The 22,638-nt window shown below is 45.8% G+C and overlaps 1 protein-coding gene across 1 annotated transcript; it reads left to right on the top strand.

Annotated features, from left to right (window-relative positions):
- The first annotated feature begins 1,765 nt into the window (after nt 1-1,765).
- LOC308460299 (uncharacterized protein) lies at nt 1,766-21,622 on the top strand. The gene is made up of 5 exons (XM_080976450.1): nt 1,766-1,931; nt 7,884-7,941; nt 9,085-9,178; nt 12,227-17,826; nt 21,483-21,622. Exons 1-5 carry the CDS (start codon nt 1,916-1,918, stop codon nt 21,574-21,576), a joined length of 5,862 nt encoding a protein of 1,953 aa, XP_080832576.1. The 5' UTR covers nt 1,766-1,915; the 3' UTR covers nt 21,577-21,622.
- The last annotated feature ends 1,016 nt before the right edge of the window (nt 21,623-22,638 follow it).

Genomic DNA, 22,638 nt, shown 5'->3' with positions numbered 1-22,638 from the left:
CCCAGAACCGAACCCCTGCATAAATTCCTCAACTTGTACGGTTTTAATAGGTTTTATATAGCAAACCCACATTTACTGTAGAAAATCTATTAAGACCATACAAATAATTGTCTCGCCGGTTTGCCCATTTATACATTTATTCTGTTCACACCCCACCTTTCTCTCCAAAGGAGCTTGTTTCTCCTCCTTCTCCTCTCCATCTTATGCCCAAGACGACACTGTAAGGCAGGTTAGGCCAAGTGGCAGCCACTGACTCACAAAGCCACCCAAGTGAGCTTCATGGCTGAGTGGGAATTTGAACCCTGGTTTCCCCCAGGTCCTAGTCTGATGCTATAATAATAATAATAATAACAATAACAATAATAATAATAATAATAATTTATTTATACCCCGCCCATCTGACTGGGTCTCCCCAGCCACTCTGGGCGGCTTCCAACCAAATATCAAAAACAATACAGTGGTACCTCAGGTTAAGTACTTAATTTGTTCCGGAGGTCCGTTCTTAAACCTGAAACTGTTCTTAACTTGAAGCACCACTTTAGCTAATGGGGCCTCCTGCTGCTGCCGCCGCAGCAGGTGTTCTCATCCTGAAGCAAAGTTCTTAACCCGAGGTACTATTTCTGGGTTAGCGGAGTCTGTAACCTGAAGCGTATGTAACCTGAAGCGTATATAACCCAAGGTACCACTGTACAGCATCAGACATTAAAAACTTCCCTAAACAGGGCCACCTTCAGGTGTCTTTTAAAAGTAAAATAGTTGTTTAGTGCCTTGACATCTGCTGGGAGGGCGTTCCACAGGGCAGGTGCCACCACCGAGAAGGCCCTCTGCCTGATTCCCTGTAACTTCACTTCTCGCAGCAAGGGAACCTCCAGAAGGCCCTTGGAGCTGGACCTCCGTGTCCGGGCAGAACGATGGGGGTGGAGACGCTCCTTCAGGTATACTAGACCGAGGCCGTTTAGGGCTTTAAAGGTCAGCACCAACACTTTGAATTGTGCTCGGAAATGTACAAGAATATAAGAAAAGCTTTGCTGGATGAGGCCAATGGCCCCATCCAGTCCAGCATCCTGTTCTCCCAGTGGCCAACCACCAGATGCCCCGAGGGGAAATCCCACCAACAGGATCTGAGCGCAGGTAGCTATCCATAGCTCTCTCCTGGCCATGAATTTGCTTAGTCCTCTCTGAGGTGTTTGTGTGTCCATGTGCCAAAGCAACCGAAAGCGCAATCGTAGGTTTGCGCACTCGGAAGTTAAATCCCATTAAAGTGAAATCTCACTGGAGGTTTTTAAGCAGGTCACCTGCTAGGGACGCTTGAGGGCAGATTCATTCCTGCACGACTCGCGGGTCCCTTCCAACTCTGCAAGTTTAGGGTTCTAAAATTCAGGCACAGGGAGGCATATTTATTTGTTTGCTTCAACTTTTATACTGCTTTTTATCCGAAGATGCCAGGATCCAGTCCTTCCCAGGTAAGGGAGGGCGGAGGTGAGGACTGCGGCCAAACACACGAACTCGAATCCAAGCCCGGGCTTAGCAGTTGAAATCCTTGCCAAACCGAATTCTGAACTGGAGCTGGCTTCGATTTCCGTCTCTCCCCCACCAAATTTTGCACCGCAATTGCTGGACGCGAGCGCTGCTAAAGCGCACGTTCTTCGACGGAGCTGGATCCGCCACGGGAAGCAGCGCTTAGTTGCGAGGAGGAGGAGGAGGACGGGGCGCAACAGAGGAATCCTGCCCGCGTGACGTCAAAAAGCCTCTGGGTGACGTCACGCCCGCCGTCGCTCAGAGAACCGTCTCCTGGCTGGAGCGGCGGGATGCTGGGCGCGCTCAGTGTCGGGCCCAAGGGGGAGCCGGCAGCAAGCAACGCCCGGCTGCTGCCGAGTTAACAACTGCATGCGGGGCTACACTGGGTGTGCAAAACATGGGGAAGAAAAGAGGTGAGCGTCTTTCAATGGGGGGGGGGAGAGATGTTAGGGTTAAAGCTGTCCGGGATTATTGCCCTGTGAAGGATACCCGTTTAAAGATAAAGGGACCCCTGACCATTAGGTCCAGTAGCTTATCTCGCTTTATTGGCCGAGGGAGCCGGCTTACAGCTTCCAGGTCATGTGGCCAGCATGCCTAAGCCGCTTCTGGCGAACCAGAGCAGCGCACAGAAACGCCGTTTACCTTCCCGCCGGAGCGGTACCTATTTATCTACTTGCACTTTGACGTGCTTTTGAACTGCTAGGTTGGCAGGAGCTGGGACTGAACAACGGGAGCTCACCCTGTTGCGGGGATTCGAACCGCCGACCTTCTGATTGGCAAGTCCTAGGCTCTGTGGTTCAACCCATGTCTTTCAATGGGGCGAGGGAGATGTTAGGGTTAAAGCTGTCGGGGGTTATTGCCCTGTGAAGGATACCGGTGTAGAGCCTCCATAGTCAGAGGAAATCTACCTCTGCAGAAACCATGCAGAAACCATGCGAAATCCTGAGTACAGTGGTACCTCGGGTTACAGACGCTTCAGGTTACAGACTCCGCTAACCCAGAAATAGTACCTCGGATTAAGAACTTTGCTTCAGGATGAGAACAGAAAACGTGCTCCGGCGGCGCGGAGGCAGCGGGAGGCCCCATTAGCTAAAGTGGTGCTTCAGGTTAAGAACAGTTTCAGGTTAAGAACGGATCTCCGGAACAAATTAAGTTCTTAACCCGAGGTACCACTGTATCTCTTTCTGAACTTTGGGTGGCCACTGGTTAGGTAAAGGTAAAGGTAAAGGTAAAGGGACCGCCGACCATTAGGTCCAGTCGTGGAGGACTCTGGGGTTGCGGAGCTCATCTCGCTTTATTGGCCGAGGGAGCCAGCGTACAGCTTTCGGGTCATGTGGCCAGCATGACTAAGCCGCTTCTGGTGAACCAGAGCAGTGCACGGAAACGCCGCCAGAGTGGTACCTATTTATCTACTTGCACTTTGATGTGCTTTCGAACTGCTAGGTTGGCAGGAGCAGGGACCGAGCAATGGGGGCTCACCCCGTCGTGGGGATTCTAACCGCCGACCTTCTGATCGGCAAGCCCTAGGCTCTGTGGTTTAGACCACAGCGCCACGCCACAGTTTGTTGGACTACAACTCCCATCATCCGTAGCCGGCTGAAGTAGGTTTTAAGAAGGCCAAGTGAGACCTGCAATAAAGTGTTGCTGCCTTGAGTGCCTCTGCTCCTCTCCTGCTCTCTCTTATTCTCTCCCATTCTCTGCCCCCCCCCCCCCCGCCCATCCAACAGTCTAATCAGCATCCCATGATCCCCGAGCACACATAGTTCTCTTTGGGGTTTTGGGGGGACCCCCCTAAAGGGATTATTTTTTTACTTCTGCAAATCTTGGGGTTCAACCCAGCCTGTGGTTGCTTGTTATTGTGTATGGTTGATGCTGTTTTACCCTCTACAGTGGTTACTCAGTTTAAGAACAGTCCTGTTTATGAACGATTTGGTTTACAAACTCCGTAAAACCGGAAGTAGTGTCCCGGTTTGCAAACTTTACCTTGGTCTAAGAATGGAAGCTGAACAGTGGAAGGGTACCGGCAACTGGAGGCCTCATTAGGGAAAGTGCACCTCAGTTTAAGAACGGTTTCAGTTTAAGAATGGACTTCCGGAATGGATTAAGTTCGTAAACCAAGGTACCACTGTATATGGATTGGCACTCGGATACCTGATTGCTATGATGGGAGTTTAGTGTGCTCCGGGATATGAAGACTCTAATAGGCAAGATTGAGCTCTCTTAATCCAGACCCTCACTACAGGGAAATTCAGGTTGTGAAACAAACTTGTTTCCCCACCTCTTCTCCACTCCAAAATAAACCAACCACCCAGACAAGGAAAGTAAAGGATGATGATTGCTTGACATTATATTCTTCAACTGAAAAAATATCTGAGTAAACGCTCAATAATAATGACTGTCACATAATCTCCTTGGAAATGTTTATAAGAATGATTGAATGCTTAGTAAACGCGTCATCTCGAAGTCACCTGAAAGAAGAATTTCCTGGAAAATAAAAGCTGAGTTTACAGTATGTACCCTGAATTATTTCCCCTTGGGCTACAATTAAGTAAAATCTGTTGAATTCTAGTAGGTAGAAATATTGATTTTTAGAGCTCTATAACATTTCCCAAGAAGATTTGTTCTACGTTACACTTGAGGATTGCTTATAGACCCACAAGGAAGCTGTGCTTGTCTTTTGAGGTTGTTATCTCTTCCCAAACATAGGAAAGCATTCACACTAATTCATTTTAATTTTCTCTCGTTTTCTGTTAAAACAGATCTGATGACATTCTCTATCACTATTGTCTATATCCATGTGTTAGTGAAGAGTTAGTTTGGATGTTCCTTTCATTAAAAGAAACATAAAAGGACAAATAAATCTGTTTCTTTTGACTCTATAAAAATTGTATTATGGCCACAGATACATAATTTTCAGAATCAGCTGCAAAGTTTGTGTTCCAAACTTTAAAAGATTCATAAGCAACTCTAAAACTTTGTCACAAACTTTTTTTAACAATTAAAAGAACGTATATTTACAGGATTGTCTTATATATTTGAGTCTCTCTTGTTGCACGGAATCTAAACATTTGTTTTGGAATTTGAAAGTCTCTGTGTGGATTTTTAATACACCTGAACCAAAAACCATTCTGATACAGTGGTACCTCGGGTTACATATGCTTCAGGTTACATACGCTTCAGGTTACACACTCCGCTGATAAAGAAATAGTGCTTCAGGTTAATAATTTTGCTTCAGGATAAGAACAGTAATTGGGCTCCGGCGGCGGCGCAGCAGCAGGAGGCCCCATTAGCTAAAGTGGTGCTTCAGGTTAAGAACAGTTTCAGGTTAAGAATGGACCTCCAGAACGAATTAAGTACTTAACCTGAGGTACCACTGTACAGTTTTCTCCCTCTGCCCCAACCACTACTAGCCATTGAAAACATTCTGTGTACATGGGATACTTCTCGTGTGTGCTTGCTCCCTTTCCCTGCACAACCCGTTGTTCATTGGTATTCACCTACCCTGTGTTCCTGACCTATGATTGGGTTGCAATCTGACTGAAGCAAAACCAGCATTGCCGCTTACCCTTCCTTTTATTTTATTTATTTTTTTATATAATATTTATTGGAGTTTACAATAAGAATACATGTAACAGACAATATAGCAAATATCTTAACATAGTTTCACATTTTTTTTTTTGGACTTCCTCACATCTCCCGCTCCCACTTTCATCGTTATAACTTTTTAGCAGCAATTTGTTATCTTATTTGCATTCTTATATCCCTTCTATATTTCATAGTCTTCTAGTTCTCAAAAAAAAGAGTTATATTTTCTTAATCTCTCTTATTTTCTTAAATCATCTAAGTTAGTGGTGCTCAATTATTTATGATCTAGCATCCTGCTTAGCATTCACTCAAGTTACAATGTTTTTGTAAATAGTTCTTAAATTTCTTCCAATCCTCCTCCATCCTCTCTTCTCCCAGGTCACGGATTCTGCCAGTCATCTCAGCTAGTTCCATATAGTCTATCAGTTGCATCTGCCATTCTTCCAGTGTGGGTAGATCTTGAGTTTTCCAGTACTTTGCGAGAAGTATCCTTGCCGCTGTTGTTGCATACATAAAGAATGTCCAATCCTTCTTTACCACCCCTTGGCCGACAATACCCAAAAGAAAGGCCTCTGGTTTCTTAGTGAAGGTATACTTAAATACCTTTTTCAGTTCATTATAAATCATTTCCCAGAACGCCTTCACTTTAGGGCAAGTCCACCAGAGGTGGAAGAATGTTCCTTCGCTCTCTTTACATTTCCAACACTTATTATCAGACAGGTGGTAAATTTTTGCAAGTTTGACTGGGGTCATGTACCATCTATATATCATTTTCATTACATTTTCTTTCAAAGCATTACATGCAGTAAATTTCAATCCAGTACTCCACAACCTTTCCCAGTCCTCAAACATAATATTATACCCAATGTCCTGTGCCCACCTTATCATAGCCGATTTGACCATTTCATCTTGTGTATTCCATTTTAACAGCAAGTTATACATCCTTGAAAGTACCTTAGTCTTTGGTTCTAACAATTCTGTTTCTAGTTTCGATTTCTCCACCTGGAACCCTAGTTTCTTGTCGTTTTTAAAAACTTCTTTAATCTGAGCGTAGTGTAACCAGTCTCGCACTTTATCCTTCATTTTCTCCAAACTCTGCAATTTCCAATTGTCTCCATCTTTTTCTAATATTTCCCAATATTTAGGCCATTTAGCCTCCATATTGGGTCTTTTTCGGGCCTTAGCTTCCAAAGGTGAAAGCCACCTTGGAGTTTTATTTTCCAGCAAGTCTTTATATTTTGTCCAGACATTAAACAGTGATTTTCTGACAATATGGTTCTTAAAGGCCTTATTTGCTTTAACCTTGTCATACCATAAGTATGCATGCCATCCAAAAGCATTGTTAAACCCTTCCAAATCCAACACGTCAGTGTCTTCAAGAAGTAGCCAGTCTTTTAGCCAGCAGAACGCTGCGGCCTCATAATACAACTTTAGATCTGGCAGGGCAAAGCCCCCTCTTTCTTTCGCATCGGTTAATATCTTAAACTTAATTCTGGGCTTTTTGCCCTGCCAGACAAACTTAGAAATATCTCTTTGCCACTTCTGAAAGCACTCCGTCTTGTCCAAAACCTGAAGTGTTTGAAACAAAAACAACATCTTTGGCAATACATTCATCTTAATAGCAGCAATTCGGCCTAACAAAGAAAGTTTCAATTTTGACCAACTATCTAAGTCTCTCTTAATTTCTCACTTACCCTTCCTTTTAAAAAGGTTTTTAAGAGGAGGAGAGAGAAAAGCTCTCTCTGCCTTTGGGACATCTTTATGCAGCGCACAGTTCAACTATGGAACACAGTAGTGGGCACCAACTTGGACAGCTAAAAACATTAGGATTAGACAAATACATGGAGGATAAGGCTATCAGTAGCTGCTAAAGCTGATGGCGATGATCTACCTTCACTTTCAGAGGCTGAATACCAGTTTTGGGGAAATCGTAGGAGGGGAGGGGACTGTTGGGCGCAAGTGATGCTTGCAGGCTTCTTCTCGTAGGCAACTGGTTGGCCACTGTGACAACAGGATGCAGGAGTAGATGGGCCCTTGGCTTGATCCAGTAGGTTCTTCATTTTAATTAATTAATAAACATTTTATTGGCATCACATACAAACATCCAAAACAAATCAGTACAGAATTACCACTTCCCCAGTGGCAAAAAAACATTTGCTAAAAGAAAGGAGGCAGAACAGTCTATTGTCACATCTCTTGGTCTCCAGGGAGATCAGACGTCAACAGTGTATTTCGACGACAAAAAACCAAATAGAGATATTTAGCCACTAACTTGGTGAGCTCCTGATCATTCCCCAGTAATAGAAAATGTATGACCTTCAACTCTGGTTTCCATTTGGGGATACAGAGTTGATCTAGAAATTGCTGGCAGAGATCAGCATATAGTTTACAACTGAGAACCATATGTGTAAGGGTTTCCACCAGGTGGTCTTCACATGGGCAAGTTCTTTCTCCTTCCACCCTGCCTGAGAACCTTCCCCAAAGGAGGTTGGATGGATTTGAATTAAACCTGGCCAGCGAAAATGCCCTTCTTTCTTGAGTAGCAGAAATTCAAGGTAATTGTGGTTAGTTTCATGCGCCCAAGAAAGTTGAAAATAAAAAGGGGAGCATGTTTTCTCTGCTGCTACTGTAAGTTCTTGGCGTTCAATATCCCACAACCTAGTTTTTATTATAGCCTTGGCAGATGGTAGGGACATCGTATGTTCCTATCTGGTTTTGAGGATGGATTCCTGTGGGAAACACAGGCTAAAGCTTATTTTTACTTCTGTCTGATTTTATAGGAGGCTGGAGAAAATTTTTCTGTTGTACTGGCCCACCGGAAACGCAGTCTTCAACATGGTGAGCTACACCTCCCTTTTCGTAGTGAACGCAAGGGAACCATGTACGCCCTTTGGATGTTTGGCCCAGGCATGAGATGTATGTCTCATTGATACAGAACAGGAATTTAGTGAATGTATCAACCCATTATATGGGTTTCATCAAACTGCTTGCGAGTTAAAACTCATACCCACTGTAGGGTATGGAGAGCTTGTTGAAGAGCAAGTCACCCAGTTGCATATATTTTGCATAAACTATTCACCCCAGGTGAGAACAATGGAGCTGAACAATGCATGCTTGAAGGAGGTGACTTATTTGGGGCAAGTGTTGCTCTTCATTGTGACACTGGCTTGTGCAACCTCAAAAATGCAAACACAGCCCAGTAAAACTGAGGCCCTCTGTGTGGTGTGGTGTGTGTCTGCAATAGCAGGCAAGAACACTAGCAATCAGATTGGGTTCCCTAGCACAAGTTGAAGTTACATTTGTAAGAGAGAGACATAGTGGGTTTTCCACCAATGATGGCCAGCTGTGTTGCTGGGAGTCATCAGGACCATAGGGCAAGCTGGAGGAATTCTGAATGGCCTGCATTTATGGATGAAATTGTTCTGACTTGGGCATCATATAAAATACATATATAGGTCTGGCTATGACTACGGTCCCCTCTTATCCCCCACTTTAAGAAAACATTTTCACATCCGTCAATACATGTTAAAGTTTTGGTTACTATCGCTGTCTGTCCAACAAGCCCTGAAATTATTTGTTGTCTTAAATTAATGAATGTTAGAATGATGTTGGATTGAAGTTAAGTGGTTTCTAGCTGTAATGGTATAAAAGAATATGGAAAAATTGGATTTTCAATACGTAAAAACCTAATGCTGTAATATATTAAGATTAAAGATCAGGATTAAAAAGGAGGGAAAGGAATTGCTGAACTAATAAATTGAACTGGAATACAAAAAAGGGAGGTATGAGGAGGTCCGGGAAACAAGTAAATGAAAGAGAAGTGATGAAAAGATGGAATTGTTTTTAATTGTTTTTTTTTTGTATTTTGTATTTTGTATTTTTTCTATTTTTCTTTTTCTTATTTATGTATCCTTCTTTTGAAACTTTAATAAATATTATTTAATAAAAAAAAGAAATTATTTGTTGTCTTGTGTCTTTTAGCCTTAATATCGCTTCGTCTGAGCAATTTAAGCCTCCGTCAGAGCTAGACCCCTCGGAAGCAGACCCCTCAGAGATAGAGCCAGACCAGGACCCGGTAATTCATTCTATATCTTCATTATATTGCCATCCCTAATTCAGATGGACTGCTTAGAGAACATTTGTTTCAGGTGGTATACAGATATAGTTGTTCATACCAACGCATTTGAGGGAGGTGTGTTAATTTGTGGTGGCCAAACGGCAAGGCATCTTCTGGTACCTTTGAGATTTAAAAGATTTGTTGCACCGGGGGGTCACCAACCTTTTTGGCCCATTTTGAGAAGTTACAGAATGGCCACCATGGCTGGGTGGGGTGGGGTTGCAATGTTAAACACCATGGCTGAGGGAGACATGGCATAACACAAAATTAGACACTGCAGTCCTTAATGTCCACACACCCCACGCCCCATCGCAGGACAACATCCTGGTTACTGTGGGAAGTCAGGTGTGTGCTGATGGTCTCAGTTGTGGGGGTGACACAGTACTGATCCCCACCTACCCACAATGACACTGTATTATAAAACTGCAGGTTATTGCAATAATACTGCCGTTGTTCTTATCTGTTTACAGTTTATCCAATAAACCATTTCCATTCTTTTATAAAAAGTTTGTTATATTGATTTCTTATTTTTCTGGTAAGTTTCGCCATTTCTGCATATCCCGTAAGTTTTTGTATCCATTCTTCTTATTTGGGATTTCTTCTTCTTTCCATTTTTGGGCAAGGAACATTCTTGCTGCTGTAGTCGCATAAATGAATACATTTCTATACAACTTGGGTAGTTCTGTCCCTATAATTCCCAAAAGGAAGGCTTCTGGGTGTGTGTGTGTGTGTGTGTGTTTTTTTTGTTTTTTTTTTACAAACGTTATTTTAAACATCTTTTTCAATTCATTATATATAATTTACCAGTAAGATTTAACCTTACTACAAGACCACCACATATAATAAAAAGAATGTTCTTTACATTTCCAACACTTATTTGATTTAGATTTATACATTTTTGCCCCTTAACTCTGTGTTAGATACCACTAATATATTATATTCATATATTTTTCTACCACTGCATCAGTTTTAGGCCTGGTCAATTGCCATGGCTTTCTGCAAAGCATACAGTGGGTTGTAGAGGATGAAGGCTGAAGCTAGATAGGATTTCTCAGGGAGAGGGACTATCCATAGTGTGTATATGCTCAGTACTGACACGACTGCTTAGCTCTTTCTGGTTGCTAAATCACCAGTTCAGTGCAGCGTAAAAGGAATAGTAGCATTTATGTGTGCTATGGGTAGGAGTGTTAGGATTCTTCCTCCGTGCTTGCAGTCATGGGATTGTTCTCTATCACACTACGGTGTATGTTTTCATTCCACGGTGTGGGAAGTGACGGAGACAGGATGTTTTGTACTACTGTGTTCCGGAATGTAGGACTATTGTCCTTTGTTTCTTTCGCTTTGCTGTCTGATGAGAAAGAGGAAGGAGCTAAGTCAGAATGCTCCGAGTGTATTATATGTAAATAAAAGTAGATTAGCCAAAATGCTGAGCTATTGAGTCTGTTATGCGAACTGCAGATACTCTGCAGGATCCCTAAGCTTGCTAATGCCTCTTGGTATCAGTCGCTGTGATGTTCGGGTTGGAGAAAGCTTTTGAAGCTCCTGAACGATAGACCAGGAAGGAGAGAACATGCCAGTAGGGCATGTGTCTCTGTCAGGGTCCTACATGCGAGTAGGACGATCCTAAAAAGGAGAGGATATATTAATAGCAATTTATCCCTCCAGGCTCCCACATGTGTGGGTTCAACAGAGTTTCCAAGTCCAATCTTTGGCAGTAAAACTAAAAGCATAGGAATTAGGCTGTAAAAACCTTGTTTTGAGCAAGTCCAGCTATGAAGTAAGCTGGCTTCCCTCCTCTTAAGGTAAAGACCCCTGACCATTAGGTGCAGTCATGACCGACTCTGGGGTTGCGGCGCTCATCTTGCTTTATTGGCCGAGGGAGCCGGTGTACAGCTTCCGGGTCATGTGGCCAGCATGACTAAGCCGCTTCTGGCGAACCAGAGCAGTGCACGGAAACACCGTTTACCTTCCCGCTGGAGCGGTACCTATTTATCTACTTGCACTTTGATGTGCTTTCGAACTGCTAGGTTGGCAGGAGTCCTTCCTCTTACCCTGCTTAATAAAGAACCAGGCAACAACTTTCCAGAGATGGAAAGAAGATAAAGTTACTACCAGAGAAGAATGGCAGATGAAGTTGGTGGACTATACTGAAATGGCTAAAATGACCGGAAGAATCAGAAATCAGGAAGACCAAAATTTTAATACGGAATGGGGAAAATTTATAATTTATCTTAAAAGACCACTGTAAACAATTAAAATCGTTAGTAGGATTGGAATATCACTTGTAGTTTAAGGGTGAATTCTGGACACAGTGGAGATGTAAAAGATTTGGATCATCATAAAAGATGCATAAATGATTAATAATAGGACCCACAAAGGGGAGGATGGAAGTCCAGGAGATTCCTTGGAATCTTGTTTTTATGATTCATGTTTGATATATCTCTGTGAAATTTTAACTTGAGAAACCAAATAAATAATTTTTTTTAAAAATCAGACAACAACTTGTAAAATAAGTGTAAAAGTAAGATTTACTTTATAATCATGCATTGGTTCCATCAGTAATAACTATGCAGGCAAAATATTATGGTATAACCAGCTTCAGAGCATCCAACTCTGGTCAAAGGAAGAGTGAGAGGAACAGGAAGTGCTATATGCTCCTTCCTCTCCAGGAGAGGAAGGGGAAATGACATCACACAGAGTCCTCTCTACCAGTTGTATTTCTATGGTCTATCTACCTATCAGCAATACGGCTCTGTGGACTTAGCCCCTTCTGATGCTAACTAGCAAGAATATGCATCTGTCAGGTTGGGCTGCCAATTTCTCACATTATGTTCTTCCCCTCTCTCACCCATCCTAAGGGCTTTCAAGTAATGCATCTGGTTAAGAGCCCAGACCCCTGCCTGCCTATCAGCAAAAATGGTGTCTCTTTAACTTCGTAAGTCAACTCTTATTTTGAATGTAAGGTGTCGGTGGTCATACACACATACTATTTCTTTCCCCAAACAGGAAGATGGCTTGTATGTTGAGAATGAGATACAAACTTCGAAAGTGGATATCCCAGAAGGAAATAGGTGGAGGTGGTCTCGATTACACAAAGAAGTAGAGCAGCAAACCTCAAGGACGGCTGTACTCATTCCAGAGATAGAGACGTCATCCGAGGCGGACGTTCAGGTCCAAACCTCGTTTTCGAGCCTACCAAGAGGAAGGGAGGCCCAGGCGCAAACTTCATTTCTCTCCCTGCGGTCTCCAACCCCAGTGGAAAATGACGCTCAAGTGCAAACGTCATTTATGGAATTGCCAAGAGAGGCGGAAGCTCAGGTCCAAACATCCTTGCTTTCGTTACCTGGGGAAAAGGAGATGCATGCCCAAACCTCGTTTAGCTCGTTGCCAGAAAGGAGGTCTGTGGCATCTTTTGCAGGATCTGCCCAGTCCTCTTCCTCCTATCTAGAGTTGTTGGAGAAGTTTCCCTCTCTGCCCATGTTATCTGAGGCGCAGGTGCAGACCTCACATCTTGACATAAGAGTTCCTTCGGAGATAGACATCCAGTTGCAGACTTCGTTTTCGGACTACATGTCAGAAAGAGAGTACCCATCCTCCTCTGAGCTTCAGAGTAAGCTATCACCCCAGTCATCAGTGATAGAACAAAGCATGATATATCCCGTATATATTGATACTGGGGTACAAACTTTACCTGTGGAAATACCGCCCGGCAACGACTGGCGTTCTGCGCGGTTAAATACTGCGGCCCAGGTGCAAACGTCCTTTGCTTCGATGACAGAACAACGGCCAATGCTTGGGTTAGGAAAAGACAAGGAGACAGCAGGAGAAGTGGAATCCCTTTTTTCCATCGAAGAGGCACCTCTGCCTTTTGAACGGACTGAAAGAGCTATGCAGACATCTGAGACATTGCTTCGGCAGTGGAAGAAATGGCATTCATTACAGCCACAAACTGATGCACAGGTGCAAACCTCCACCATTGAACTGCTAAAGAAGCTTTCTTTGCTATCCCGGATTCAGAGCATGGAATCAGCTTCCCGTGCCGAGTTACTAAAGAAAGCTTCCTCCCTGTCAGTGGGTGAACCCCACATGCAAACTTCAAGTCCTGAATTACTGAGGAAGGCTTCTTCTTGGTCAAACTCTGGGGTCCAAGACCAGATCTTAAGTGATGAGCTGCTGAAGAAGCGTCCATCTTCGGCACAAGTGCTTAGAACCTCAGATTATGAACTGGCAAGGTTGTTATCTCCCAAGTCAACAACCAAGGAGGCCCAGATACAAACATCTGAGGTAGAACTCATTAATAAACTTTTGTCAGATAGGTCAACAGACACTCTCTTCCGAAAGTCCTCTTCTGCGTCATATATCAAACCCCAGGAGAGGACCTCAGACACTGATTTCCCAAAGTCCCATTCTGCATCATTTGCAAAAACTCCGGAGAAGATATTGGACAGTGATTTCCAAAGCTACACTTCCATGTCACATGCTGAACCCCAGAAGAGGGTATCAGACACTGATTTTCAAAAGTACTCTTCTTTGTCATTGATTGAGGGTGGGGATGATAATCAAGAAGCTTTAACAGAAGGGAAGGAGCACCTTATTACCCCACAGGTGATGGAAGCTCAGATCCGTAAATGGTATCATGAACTCCCAGAAGTTCAGACATCAGCCTCTCAAAAAGAGCCTCGTTGGACGCCAACAATTGACAGTGAAGTACAAACATCACATGTTGAAATACCATATGGAAACAAGTGGCGTGAATCACGTTTGCAAACCGAAGCTCAGGTGCAGACTTCAGGGCTTAAAGTACCCGTGGAAAAAGCGGAATCCTTTCCCCAACTGCAGAAGGCTAACCAGACCCAAACATCCTTGCTTGAAATATGGCGAGCAAGAGAGTTAGCTGAAGCCCAGAACCAGACTTGTGGCTTCGATGAAGCCGAACCAGAGGAGTTCCCTCACACATTACTAGTTGATAGCCACGCACAAACATCAGATTTTGACTTTTGGAAAGCAAAGGAACAAATGGATATTGAAACACAGACTTCAGTAGACAAAATTCTACAGCAAGGGATCAGGCCTTCTCCCACTGAACAGGTTGACAAGCTTGTGCAGACATCTTTTCTTGATCTGGGGAAATCAAAAGACTACATGCAGCAGAAGGCATCTGAGACAGACTTAACGGAGCCTGAAAGAATGTATTTCACCCCATTACAAAGTGACTTGGAAGTGGAGACTGATACTCAGGCGCAACGCTCCATCTCTGATTTCCTAGAGGCACAAAAAGAGCCGCCTCTGGCGCAACAAACCAATGCTGAGGTGCAAACCTCAAATGTCGAAATACCTGCGGGGAGCTTGTGGCGTTCATCACGCTTGCATTCTGATGTTCAACAGCAAACTTCACTGGAATTTGACGAGGAAGAATCAGAAGCTTTTCCCTCATCACAAAAGGACATTCAGTCACAAACCTCCCTTCTTGACATATGGAAGGCAAAACAGCTCCATGATGCCCAGATCCAAACTTCTTGGATGGATTTCCCAACAGATGTGGAAGATCCTTTTCTCTCACCACAGTCTGAAAGCCCATCTGACTACTTCATGCCTGAGGAAGAACAGTCTCCTCCACCTGCCCTATTGGATGCTCAGATGCAAACCTCCCTCCTTGACATTTGGAAGGCAAAAGAACTCCATAATGCCCAGAAGCAAACTTCTTGGATAGATGTGCCAGATCCCATGGAAGAACCTTTTCTCCCACCACAGTCTGAAAGCCCAATTGAGCCACCTATGCTTGAGATGGAAGAGGCTCCTCCTCTAGCCAGAATGGACAACCAGGTGCAAACCTCCTTCTCTGACAGGTGGTGGAAGAAAGAACGAGTGGACGCTGAGATGCAAAGTTCCCTGGCAGATTTGCCACAGGGCAACAAGGTTGTGCCTCTTCTCCCACCACAGTCTGAAAGCCCAATTGAGTCAGCTGAGCTTGAGATAAAAGAGGCTCCTCCTCCAGCCAGAATGGAAAACCAGGTGCAAACCTCCTTCTCTGACATATGGCGGAAAAAAGAACGAGCGGACGCTGAGATGCAAAGTTCCTTAGCAGATTTGCCACAAGTCACCAAGGTCGTGCCCCTCCTACCAGAAAGTCCAATTGAGCCAGCTGTGGTTGAGATAAAAGAGGCTCGTCCTCTAAGTAGAATGGACAACCAGGTGCAAACTTCCTTCTCTGACATATGGCGGAAAAAAGAACGAGCGGACGCTGAGATGCAAAGTTCCCTGGCAGATTTGCCACAAGTCACCAAGGTGGTGCCTCTGCTACCACAGCCTGAAAGCCCAACTGAGACACCTGAGCTTGAGATAAAAGAGGCTGCTCCAGATTGCAGAATTGACAACCAGGTGCAAACCTCCTTCTCTGACATATGGCGGAAAAAAGAACGAGCGGACGCTGAGATGCAAAGTTCCTTAGCAGATTTGCCACAAGTCACCAAGGTCGTGCCTCTGCTACCACAGCCTGAAAGCCCAACTGAGCCAGCTGTGGTTGAGATAAAAGAGGCTGCTCCTCCAACCAGAATGGACAACCAGGTGCAAACCTCCTTCTCTGACATATGGCGGAAAAAAGAACGAGCGGATGCTAAGATGCAAAGTTCCCTGGCAGATTTGCCACAAGTCACCAAGGTGGTGCCCCTCCTACCACAACCTGAAAGCCCAACTGAGCCAGCTGTGGTTGAGAAAGAAGAGGCTGCTCCTCCAGCCAGAATGGAAAACCAGGTGCAAACCTCCTTCTCTGACATATGGCGGAAAAAAGAACAAGCGGATGCTAAGATGCAGAGTTCCCTGGCAGATTTGCCACAAGGCACCAAGGAGGTGCCTCTGCTACCACAGCCTGAAAGCCCAATTGAGCCAGCTGTGGTTGAGATAAAAGAGGCTGCTCCTCCAGCCCGAATGGACAACCAGGTGCAAACCTCCTTCTCTGACATATGGCGGAAAAAAGAACGAGTAGATGCTAAAATACAAAGTTCCCTGGGAAATTTGCCACAGTCTGAAACCCCAATTGAGCCAGCTGTGGTTGAGTTAAAAGAGGCTCCTCCGGCTTGCAGAATTGACAACCAGATGCAAACCTCCTTCTCTGACATATGGCGGAAAAAAGAACGAGCAGATGCTGAGATACAAAGTTCTCTGGGAGATTTGCCACAGGTCACCAAGGTAGTGCCCCTCCTACCACAGTCTGAAAGCCCAATCGAGCCAGCTGTGGTTGAGATAAAAGAGGCTGCTCCTCCAGGCAGAATGGACAACCAGGTACAAACCTCCTTCTCTGACATATGGCGGAAAAAAGAACGAGCTGACGCTGAGATGCAAAGTTCCCTGGCAGATTTGCCACAAGGCACCAAGGAGGTGCTTCTCCCATCACAAGCTGAAAGCCCAATACAGTCACCCATGCCTGACTCAGTAGATACAGCTCCTGAATTTCCTCCCCCAATTGAACCTAAGGAGCCAACTTCCTTACCTGAAATGCCCGAGACAATGAAGCCAGTGGATGTTCCAAAGTCACTTCCCCCATCACCAAGTGACAGCAAGGACCAGACCTCCCAGCCTGATATGCAGACTCCAGAAGAATTACCCATAGCGCAGGAGAAGTCTTCGAAGACCAGTTTGGCAAGTGCCAAAGTTGTAACTCCTGTCTCATCACACACGTCTTTGAGCCCTGTTCCATCACAAACTGCTGTCTCTCCCACCCACTCTCGCACTGCTGTCTCTCCTGCCCTCTCTCGCACTGCTGTCTCTCCCACCCACTCTCGCACTGCTGTCTCTCCTGCCCTCTCTCGCACTGCTGTCTCTCCCGCCCACTCTCGCACTGCTGTATCTCCTGCCCTCTCTCGCACTGCTGTCTCTCCCGCCCACTCTCGCACTGCTGTCTCTCCTGCCCACTCTCGCACCGCTGTCTCTCCTGCCCACTCTCGCACTGCTGTCTCTCCCACCCACTCTCGCACTGCTGTCTCTCCTGCCCTCTCTCACACTGCCTCTCCCTCCCACTCTCGCACTGCTGTCTCTCCTGCCCTCTCTCGCACTGTCTCTCCTGCCCTCTCTCGCCCTGCTGCCTCTCCAGCTTCCTCCCACCCTCCTGTTTCTCCTGTCCCACCATACACTCCTGCATCTCCTGCCGCATCAGAAATTCCCAGCCCAGTTCGACCACCCTCACCTGCATCGCTGTACGCAGAGGAGCAGCACTCTGACCTCGCAGAGCAGAAAAGAGCTTCGATGGAAAAAACACTGCTGGAATTATGGAGCACACGAGAGGAGGCCGAGGTTCAAAAGCAAACTGACCAACTTCAGCTTCACCTCGAGGATTTGCCTTTATTCCCAAAGCTGGAAGACAGCCAGGTGGAGATTTCAGAGGTGACGAAACCTGAAGGGAAGAAACCAAAACAAGTGTCTAAAGTGCCGAAAAAGTCGAAAGCTCCTGCGTTTGCTGAAGCCCAGGTCCAGACCTCGTTTGTCGAAATACCCCGGGGGAAGAAATGGCGTGCATCTCGCATATTTGCCGAGGCCCAAGTCCAGACTTCTTTTCAAGACCTCCATGTGAAAGAAAGGGCCCCGGTTTTGCGTGATCACGTGGCAGCCAAAAGGTAGGAGACGAATACTGCTGTGCTGTGCTGTGCTGTGCTGTGATGGTTTTCATTTCCGTTCTGCGGTCTACCTCAGCTTCAGAGGTTGACAGCTGAAGCACATGAGTAGAAACCTGCTACTGGGCTGCACCATTTGAAGTGGAAGGTGGGCTCCCCATGTTAATTGCTCCCTGTACAGTGGTACCTCGGGTAACATATGCTTCAGGTTACATACACTTCAGGTTACAGACTCCACTAACCCAGAAATAGTACCGCGGGTTAAAAACTTTGCTTCAGGATGAGAACAGAAATCATGCTCCGGTGGCGCGGCAGCAGCAGGAGGCCCCATTAGCTAAAGCGGTGCTTCAGGTTAAGAACAGTTTCAGGTTAAGAACAGACCTCTGGAATGAATTAAGTACTTAACCCGAGGTACCACTGTACATACAAAGCTGGAGCATTGGCGAGAGGTTTTAAAGCAAGCTTCAGTGGCGTAGCCAGAGGGGCCGTGGCATCGGGCACAACATTCTGAGAGGGTGCAACCAGGCGTCCCCACATAGGCGCCGGCTTCCATGGGGATCCTTGTCCCGACGAAAGTGGCAGAGCAACCTAGTTCCACAGTGAGCAGGCACAGACAGGGAGGCAGGCAAGGCATAGCTCCTTTCCGTGGGCGTTGGAGGGATTTGCCCGTTAGCACATAGTTGCCTTCTTAATTGCTGAGGGGGACACAGGCAGGCCTGTCCCGTATCACTGCCTGAGGCAAAACAGGAATGTGCTGCACATGTTGTGCGCCACTGCCCCCTTCCCTCCTTCCCCCTTTCTGGGGTCGCACATCAGCGGCTTCCAGGATCCGGCGAGATCTTGCAAGAGCCCTGCGAGATTGTGCAAGGCCTCTGTGTAATTTTGCGGGGCTCCCGTGGGGATCCCGCTGGAAGTGTCGCCTTGCTCCTCGGGCCGTGGGGGCAATAGAGCACCCCGCCAAGAAATGTCAAAACTGTCTTCAAAAACTTAAGAGTTCTGCTTTGAAATAGCAAAGTTTTTGCATCTCTGCTGGCCCTAGCAGGTCTGACCTGATCTTTAAAAAAATAATAATAAATGCATTAACAGTGGATGAAAACTGGGAGTTGTACAACAGAAAGTTGTACAGATGCCCCAACAAAAATATGTGCCTGGGATACTGCAAATATGCTAACAGCTGGTGTGGAAGTGCCCCACCCCCACTTTAGATAGGTTGTCCTGTGAGTAGACAGAAAGCAATGAAATCTGAACAGGAAACTTAAAGGCAAAGAGACCTGGGAAATCTCAGGAGGACTTAGTAGGAATACAATGAGTTGACAATGACACTGTCTGGATTCCCCATAAAAACTGAGTGTTTTATTATGTTCATTCCAGACTAAACTGCTAGTGTGGAAGCTTCCCTTGTAAGGCAATTGGATGGATCCAGATTAAGTGAGTCGCATTTAGTTCCCACTGAAATCAACAGGTTCTTAACTTCAGTTGGTGCAAAATTTAGCAGCTAGGTTGCTCCCCGGGACAAGATGGTTTGATCATATTACACAGACCCTGGTCTGACCACACTGGCTGCCAATTAGTTTCCAGGCCCAATTCAAAGTGCTGGTTCTGACCTACAAACCCTTAAATGGTTAAAGACCGTAGTACCTCAAGGACCGCCTTTCCCCGTAGGAACCAACCTGGACCTTGCAATAATAACCCAAGGCCTTCTTTGTGAGCCTCCTTGTGCCCTCCATCTTTCCCAACATCAGGGTCTTTTCCAGGGAGTCTTCTCTTCTCATGAGGTGGCCAAAGTATTGGAGCCTCAGCTTCAGGATCTGTCCTTCCAGTAAGCACTCAGGGCTGATTTCCTTAAGAATGGAGAGGTTTGATCTCCTTGCAGTCCATGGGACTCTCAAGAGTCTCCTCTGGCACCATAATCCCTGCCAAGAAAACTCCATGGACAAGGACACATTCTACTCATGTAAATGTCCACGACTGGACCTAATGGTCAGGGGTCCCTTTACCTTTAGATGAAAGGTCCAGAGGGTGGCAACATGAGAACGGGCCTTTTCTGCGGTGGCTCCCCATTTGTGGAATGCTTTCCCCAGGAAGACTCGCCTGTTGCCTTCATTACATATCTTTAAGTCCCAAGCAAAAGCACCCCCCTTCTCCCAGGCCTTTGGCTTATTAAACAATCTACAGCCTATTAAACTGTGTGCGGGTGGAGTAGGGGGTTGTTACTGTTTTGTTTGTTAGTATGCAATGCAGTTTTGTGTTTTGGTATAATAATAAATAAATCTTTATTGTGGTCCAAAGATCCATAGAACAATTTCAGAACAAAATACAGTTAAGACAGCCAACCACAAAAGAGAGAGAAACTGAGGCGGTCATTTTGTTTTGTTTCAAGCTCGATGGTCTTTGTTTCTTTTGACTTCCGAAAGAAACTTTGCCACAGCCAGTGTAATATCATTAGACCTGTCAGCCAAAAGATATTTAATATGGGAGGCTTCAGATTTTCCCGGCAGATTTGCCAATAGGGGTTTGATCCCTTGCTTGCCCATAAAAGGTAAAGGTAAAGGGTCCCCTGACCATTAGGTCCAGTCATGGCCGACTCTGGGGGTGCGGCGCTCATCTCGCTTTATTGGCTGAGGGAGCCGGCATACAGCTTCTGGGTCATGTGGCCAGCATGACTAACCCGCTTCTGGCAAACCAGAGCAGTGCACGGAAATGCCGTTTACCTTCCCGCTGGAGTGGTACCTATTTATCTACTTGCACTTTGATGTGCTTTCAAACTGCTGGGTTGGCAGGAGCAGGGACCGAGCAACGGGAGCTCACCCCGACGTGGGGATTCAAACCGCCGACCTTCTGATCGGCAAGCCCTAGGCTCTGTGGTTTAACCCATAGCACCACCCACATCCCTGCTTGCCCATACTGCCCACAATTGCAGTAAGATATGCTTCATGCAATCGACGTCCTGAGAACATAAACAAAGCCTGTTCGGATAAGGGTTGCCTCTCAGCCTACCATTTAGCACTTCCAGAGGAAATACATTTAGCCTGTCTTTGGTAAATAAATGCTGATAGGTTGGTACAGAATTGTTTTTATATTGTAAACTGCCCTGTGATCCTCGGATGACGGTATAGAAATGTAATAAATAAATAAAATCATTTCATTGGGACCAAAGTGTAGCTTCTTGTGGATCCATCCCATTAGTCTCTCCCCAACCCCCACAACCACCAGAGAATTGAAGGTGAGAATTGAAAGAGAGATCACCGTTTATGCTGTGTTCATGTGTTCCATTCTTGTCTCTGAGACATGAGCCAGGATAGCTCAGTTGGTTAGAACATGGTGCCGATAACGCCAGGGTTGCAGGTTCATTCCCTGTATGGGACAACCGCATCTTCCTGCTTTGCAGTCAATTGGACCAGATGAGCCTCAGAGTCTCTTTCAACTCTACAGTTCTATGATTCTTTCCCCAACTATTTTAATACTCCATGCTTACATGCTGGTGCTAAATAGGTTTGGAGGGTCTTCATAATCTTTCAGAAAAAAGCAAAGCCTGTTTGGGCCAGAAAGCAACAGTGGGTTGAACGAATTGTGACTGTTCACCATGCAAAGGGGCTGCCCTCAAAATGGTTACCTGCCTCCGAAAACCCTTCCTAATGTTCCCTTTTATTGTGTTTCAGGGTACCAAGGGGACCAAAGCGAGCAGCGCCAGTGTCCGTGCACTTACACGTAAAGATGTCTCCAAAGCGTCAAACTAGCAATGAAAAGAAATAGTGAATTCTTGAATTTAAAGAAATAAAAGATTGCAAAATACCAGAAACGTAACCAACGGCTATTTCTGTAGGTGGGCGAGCAAACACAGAAGCAGGCAGAGGCGTGCGAAAGGGCGTGAGCAAGGACAGGTGCAGCAAAGCCGTCATTAGGGGAAAATACAGGAACAACTGGTGCACATTTTAGTTGCAGAAAGGCTGTGGGATGGCACACAGTCCATGTGTGTGCGTGTTTTGTCTGTAATGCAACTGTAAGTCAACACCCCTGTAATCCCACTTCAAATATTTTAGTCATGGATTCAACAGCATGGGGAAAGGCCAGTTAGTGACAGCAGATGTAGACTCTCAGGATGTACCCAGCGGTTTAGACCACAGCACCACCCGTGTCACTGCACATAGCATACTAGAGTGACTATAGTAAGGTGGGACCTATACAGGATTTGTTATTATGTGTGGTGTAGTGGTTCAGAGCGGTGGACTCATAATCTGGTGAACTGGGTTTGATTCCCCGCTCCTCCACCTGCAGCTGCTAGGTGACCTTGGGCTTGTCACACTTCTCTGAAGTCTCTCAGCCTCACTCACCTCAGAGTGTTTGTTGTGGGGGAGGAAGGGAAAGGAGATTGTTTGCCGCTTTGAGACACCTTTGGGTAGTGATAAAGCGGGATATCAAATCCAAACTCTTCTTCTTTTTCTTCTTCTTACTGAGCCAATGCATACGGACAATGCCTGTTTGAGAAAATGTGTGCAGGAAGTAGACTTCCGGGTCAGCGCCATCGGTGAATGGCGGACTTCCTCCGACCGGAGGAATGGGCTCTGTGGAAACTGGGTCTTCCCGCCGCGGCGAAGGTGGGGACCCGCTAGAAATCCCAGGCGGAGGAAGCCTGGGAACGTGGGGTTCGGCAGGGCACCAGGAGCGCCCCCCCTACTCACCGGGAACCCCATTTTGGGGTGCCGGAGCGAAGTGGGGTAAGCGGCGCGGTGCTGCAAACTGATTGCTACTTTCACGGAGTGAAGCCGCACAGCCATTGCCGGAGAGCGCTGACTTTTCCTGTGGACAATTGGATTT

This window comes from Podarcis pityusensis (genome assembly GCF_964106645.2).
Source record: "Podarcis pityusensis genome assembly, chromosome: 13".
Taxonomy (NCBI): domain Eukaryota; kingdom Metazoa; phylum Chordata; class Lepidosauria; order Squamata; family Lacertidae; genus Podarcis; species Podarcis pityusensis.
Note: the sequence above shows the minus strand (reverse complement) of the source record. Positions and strands in the feature narration are given on the sequence as shown.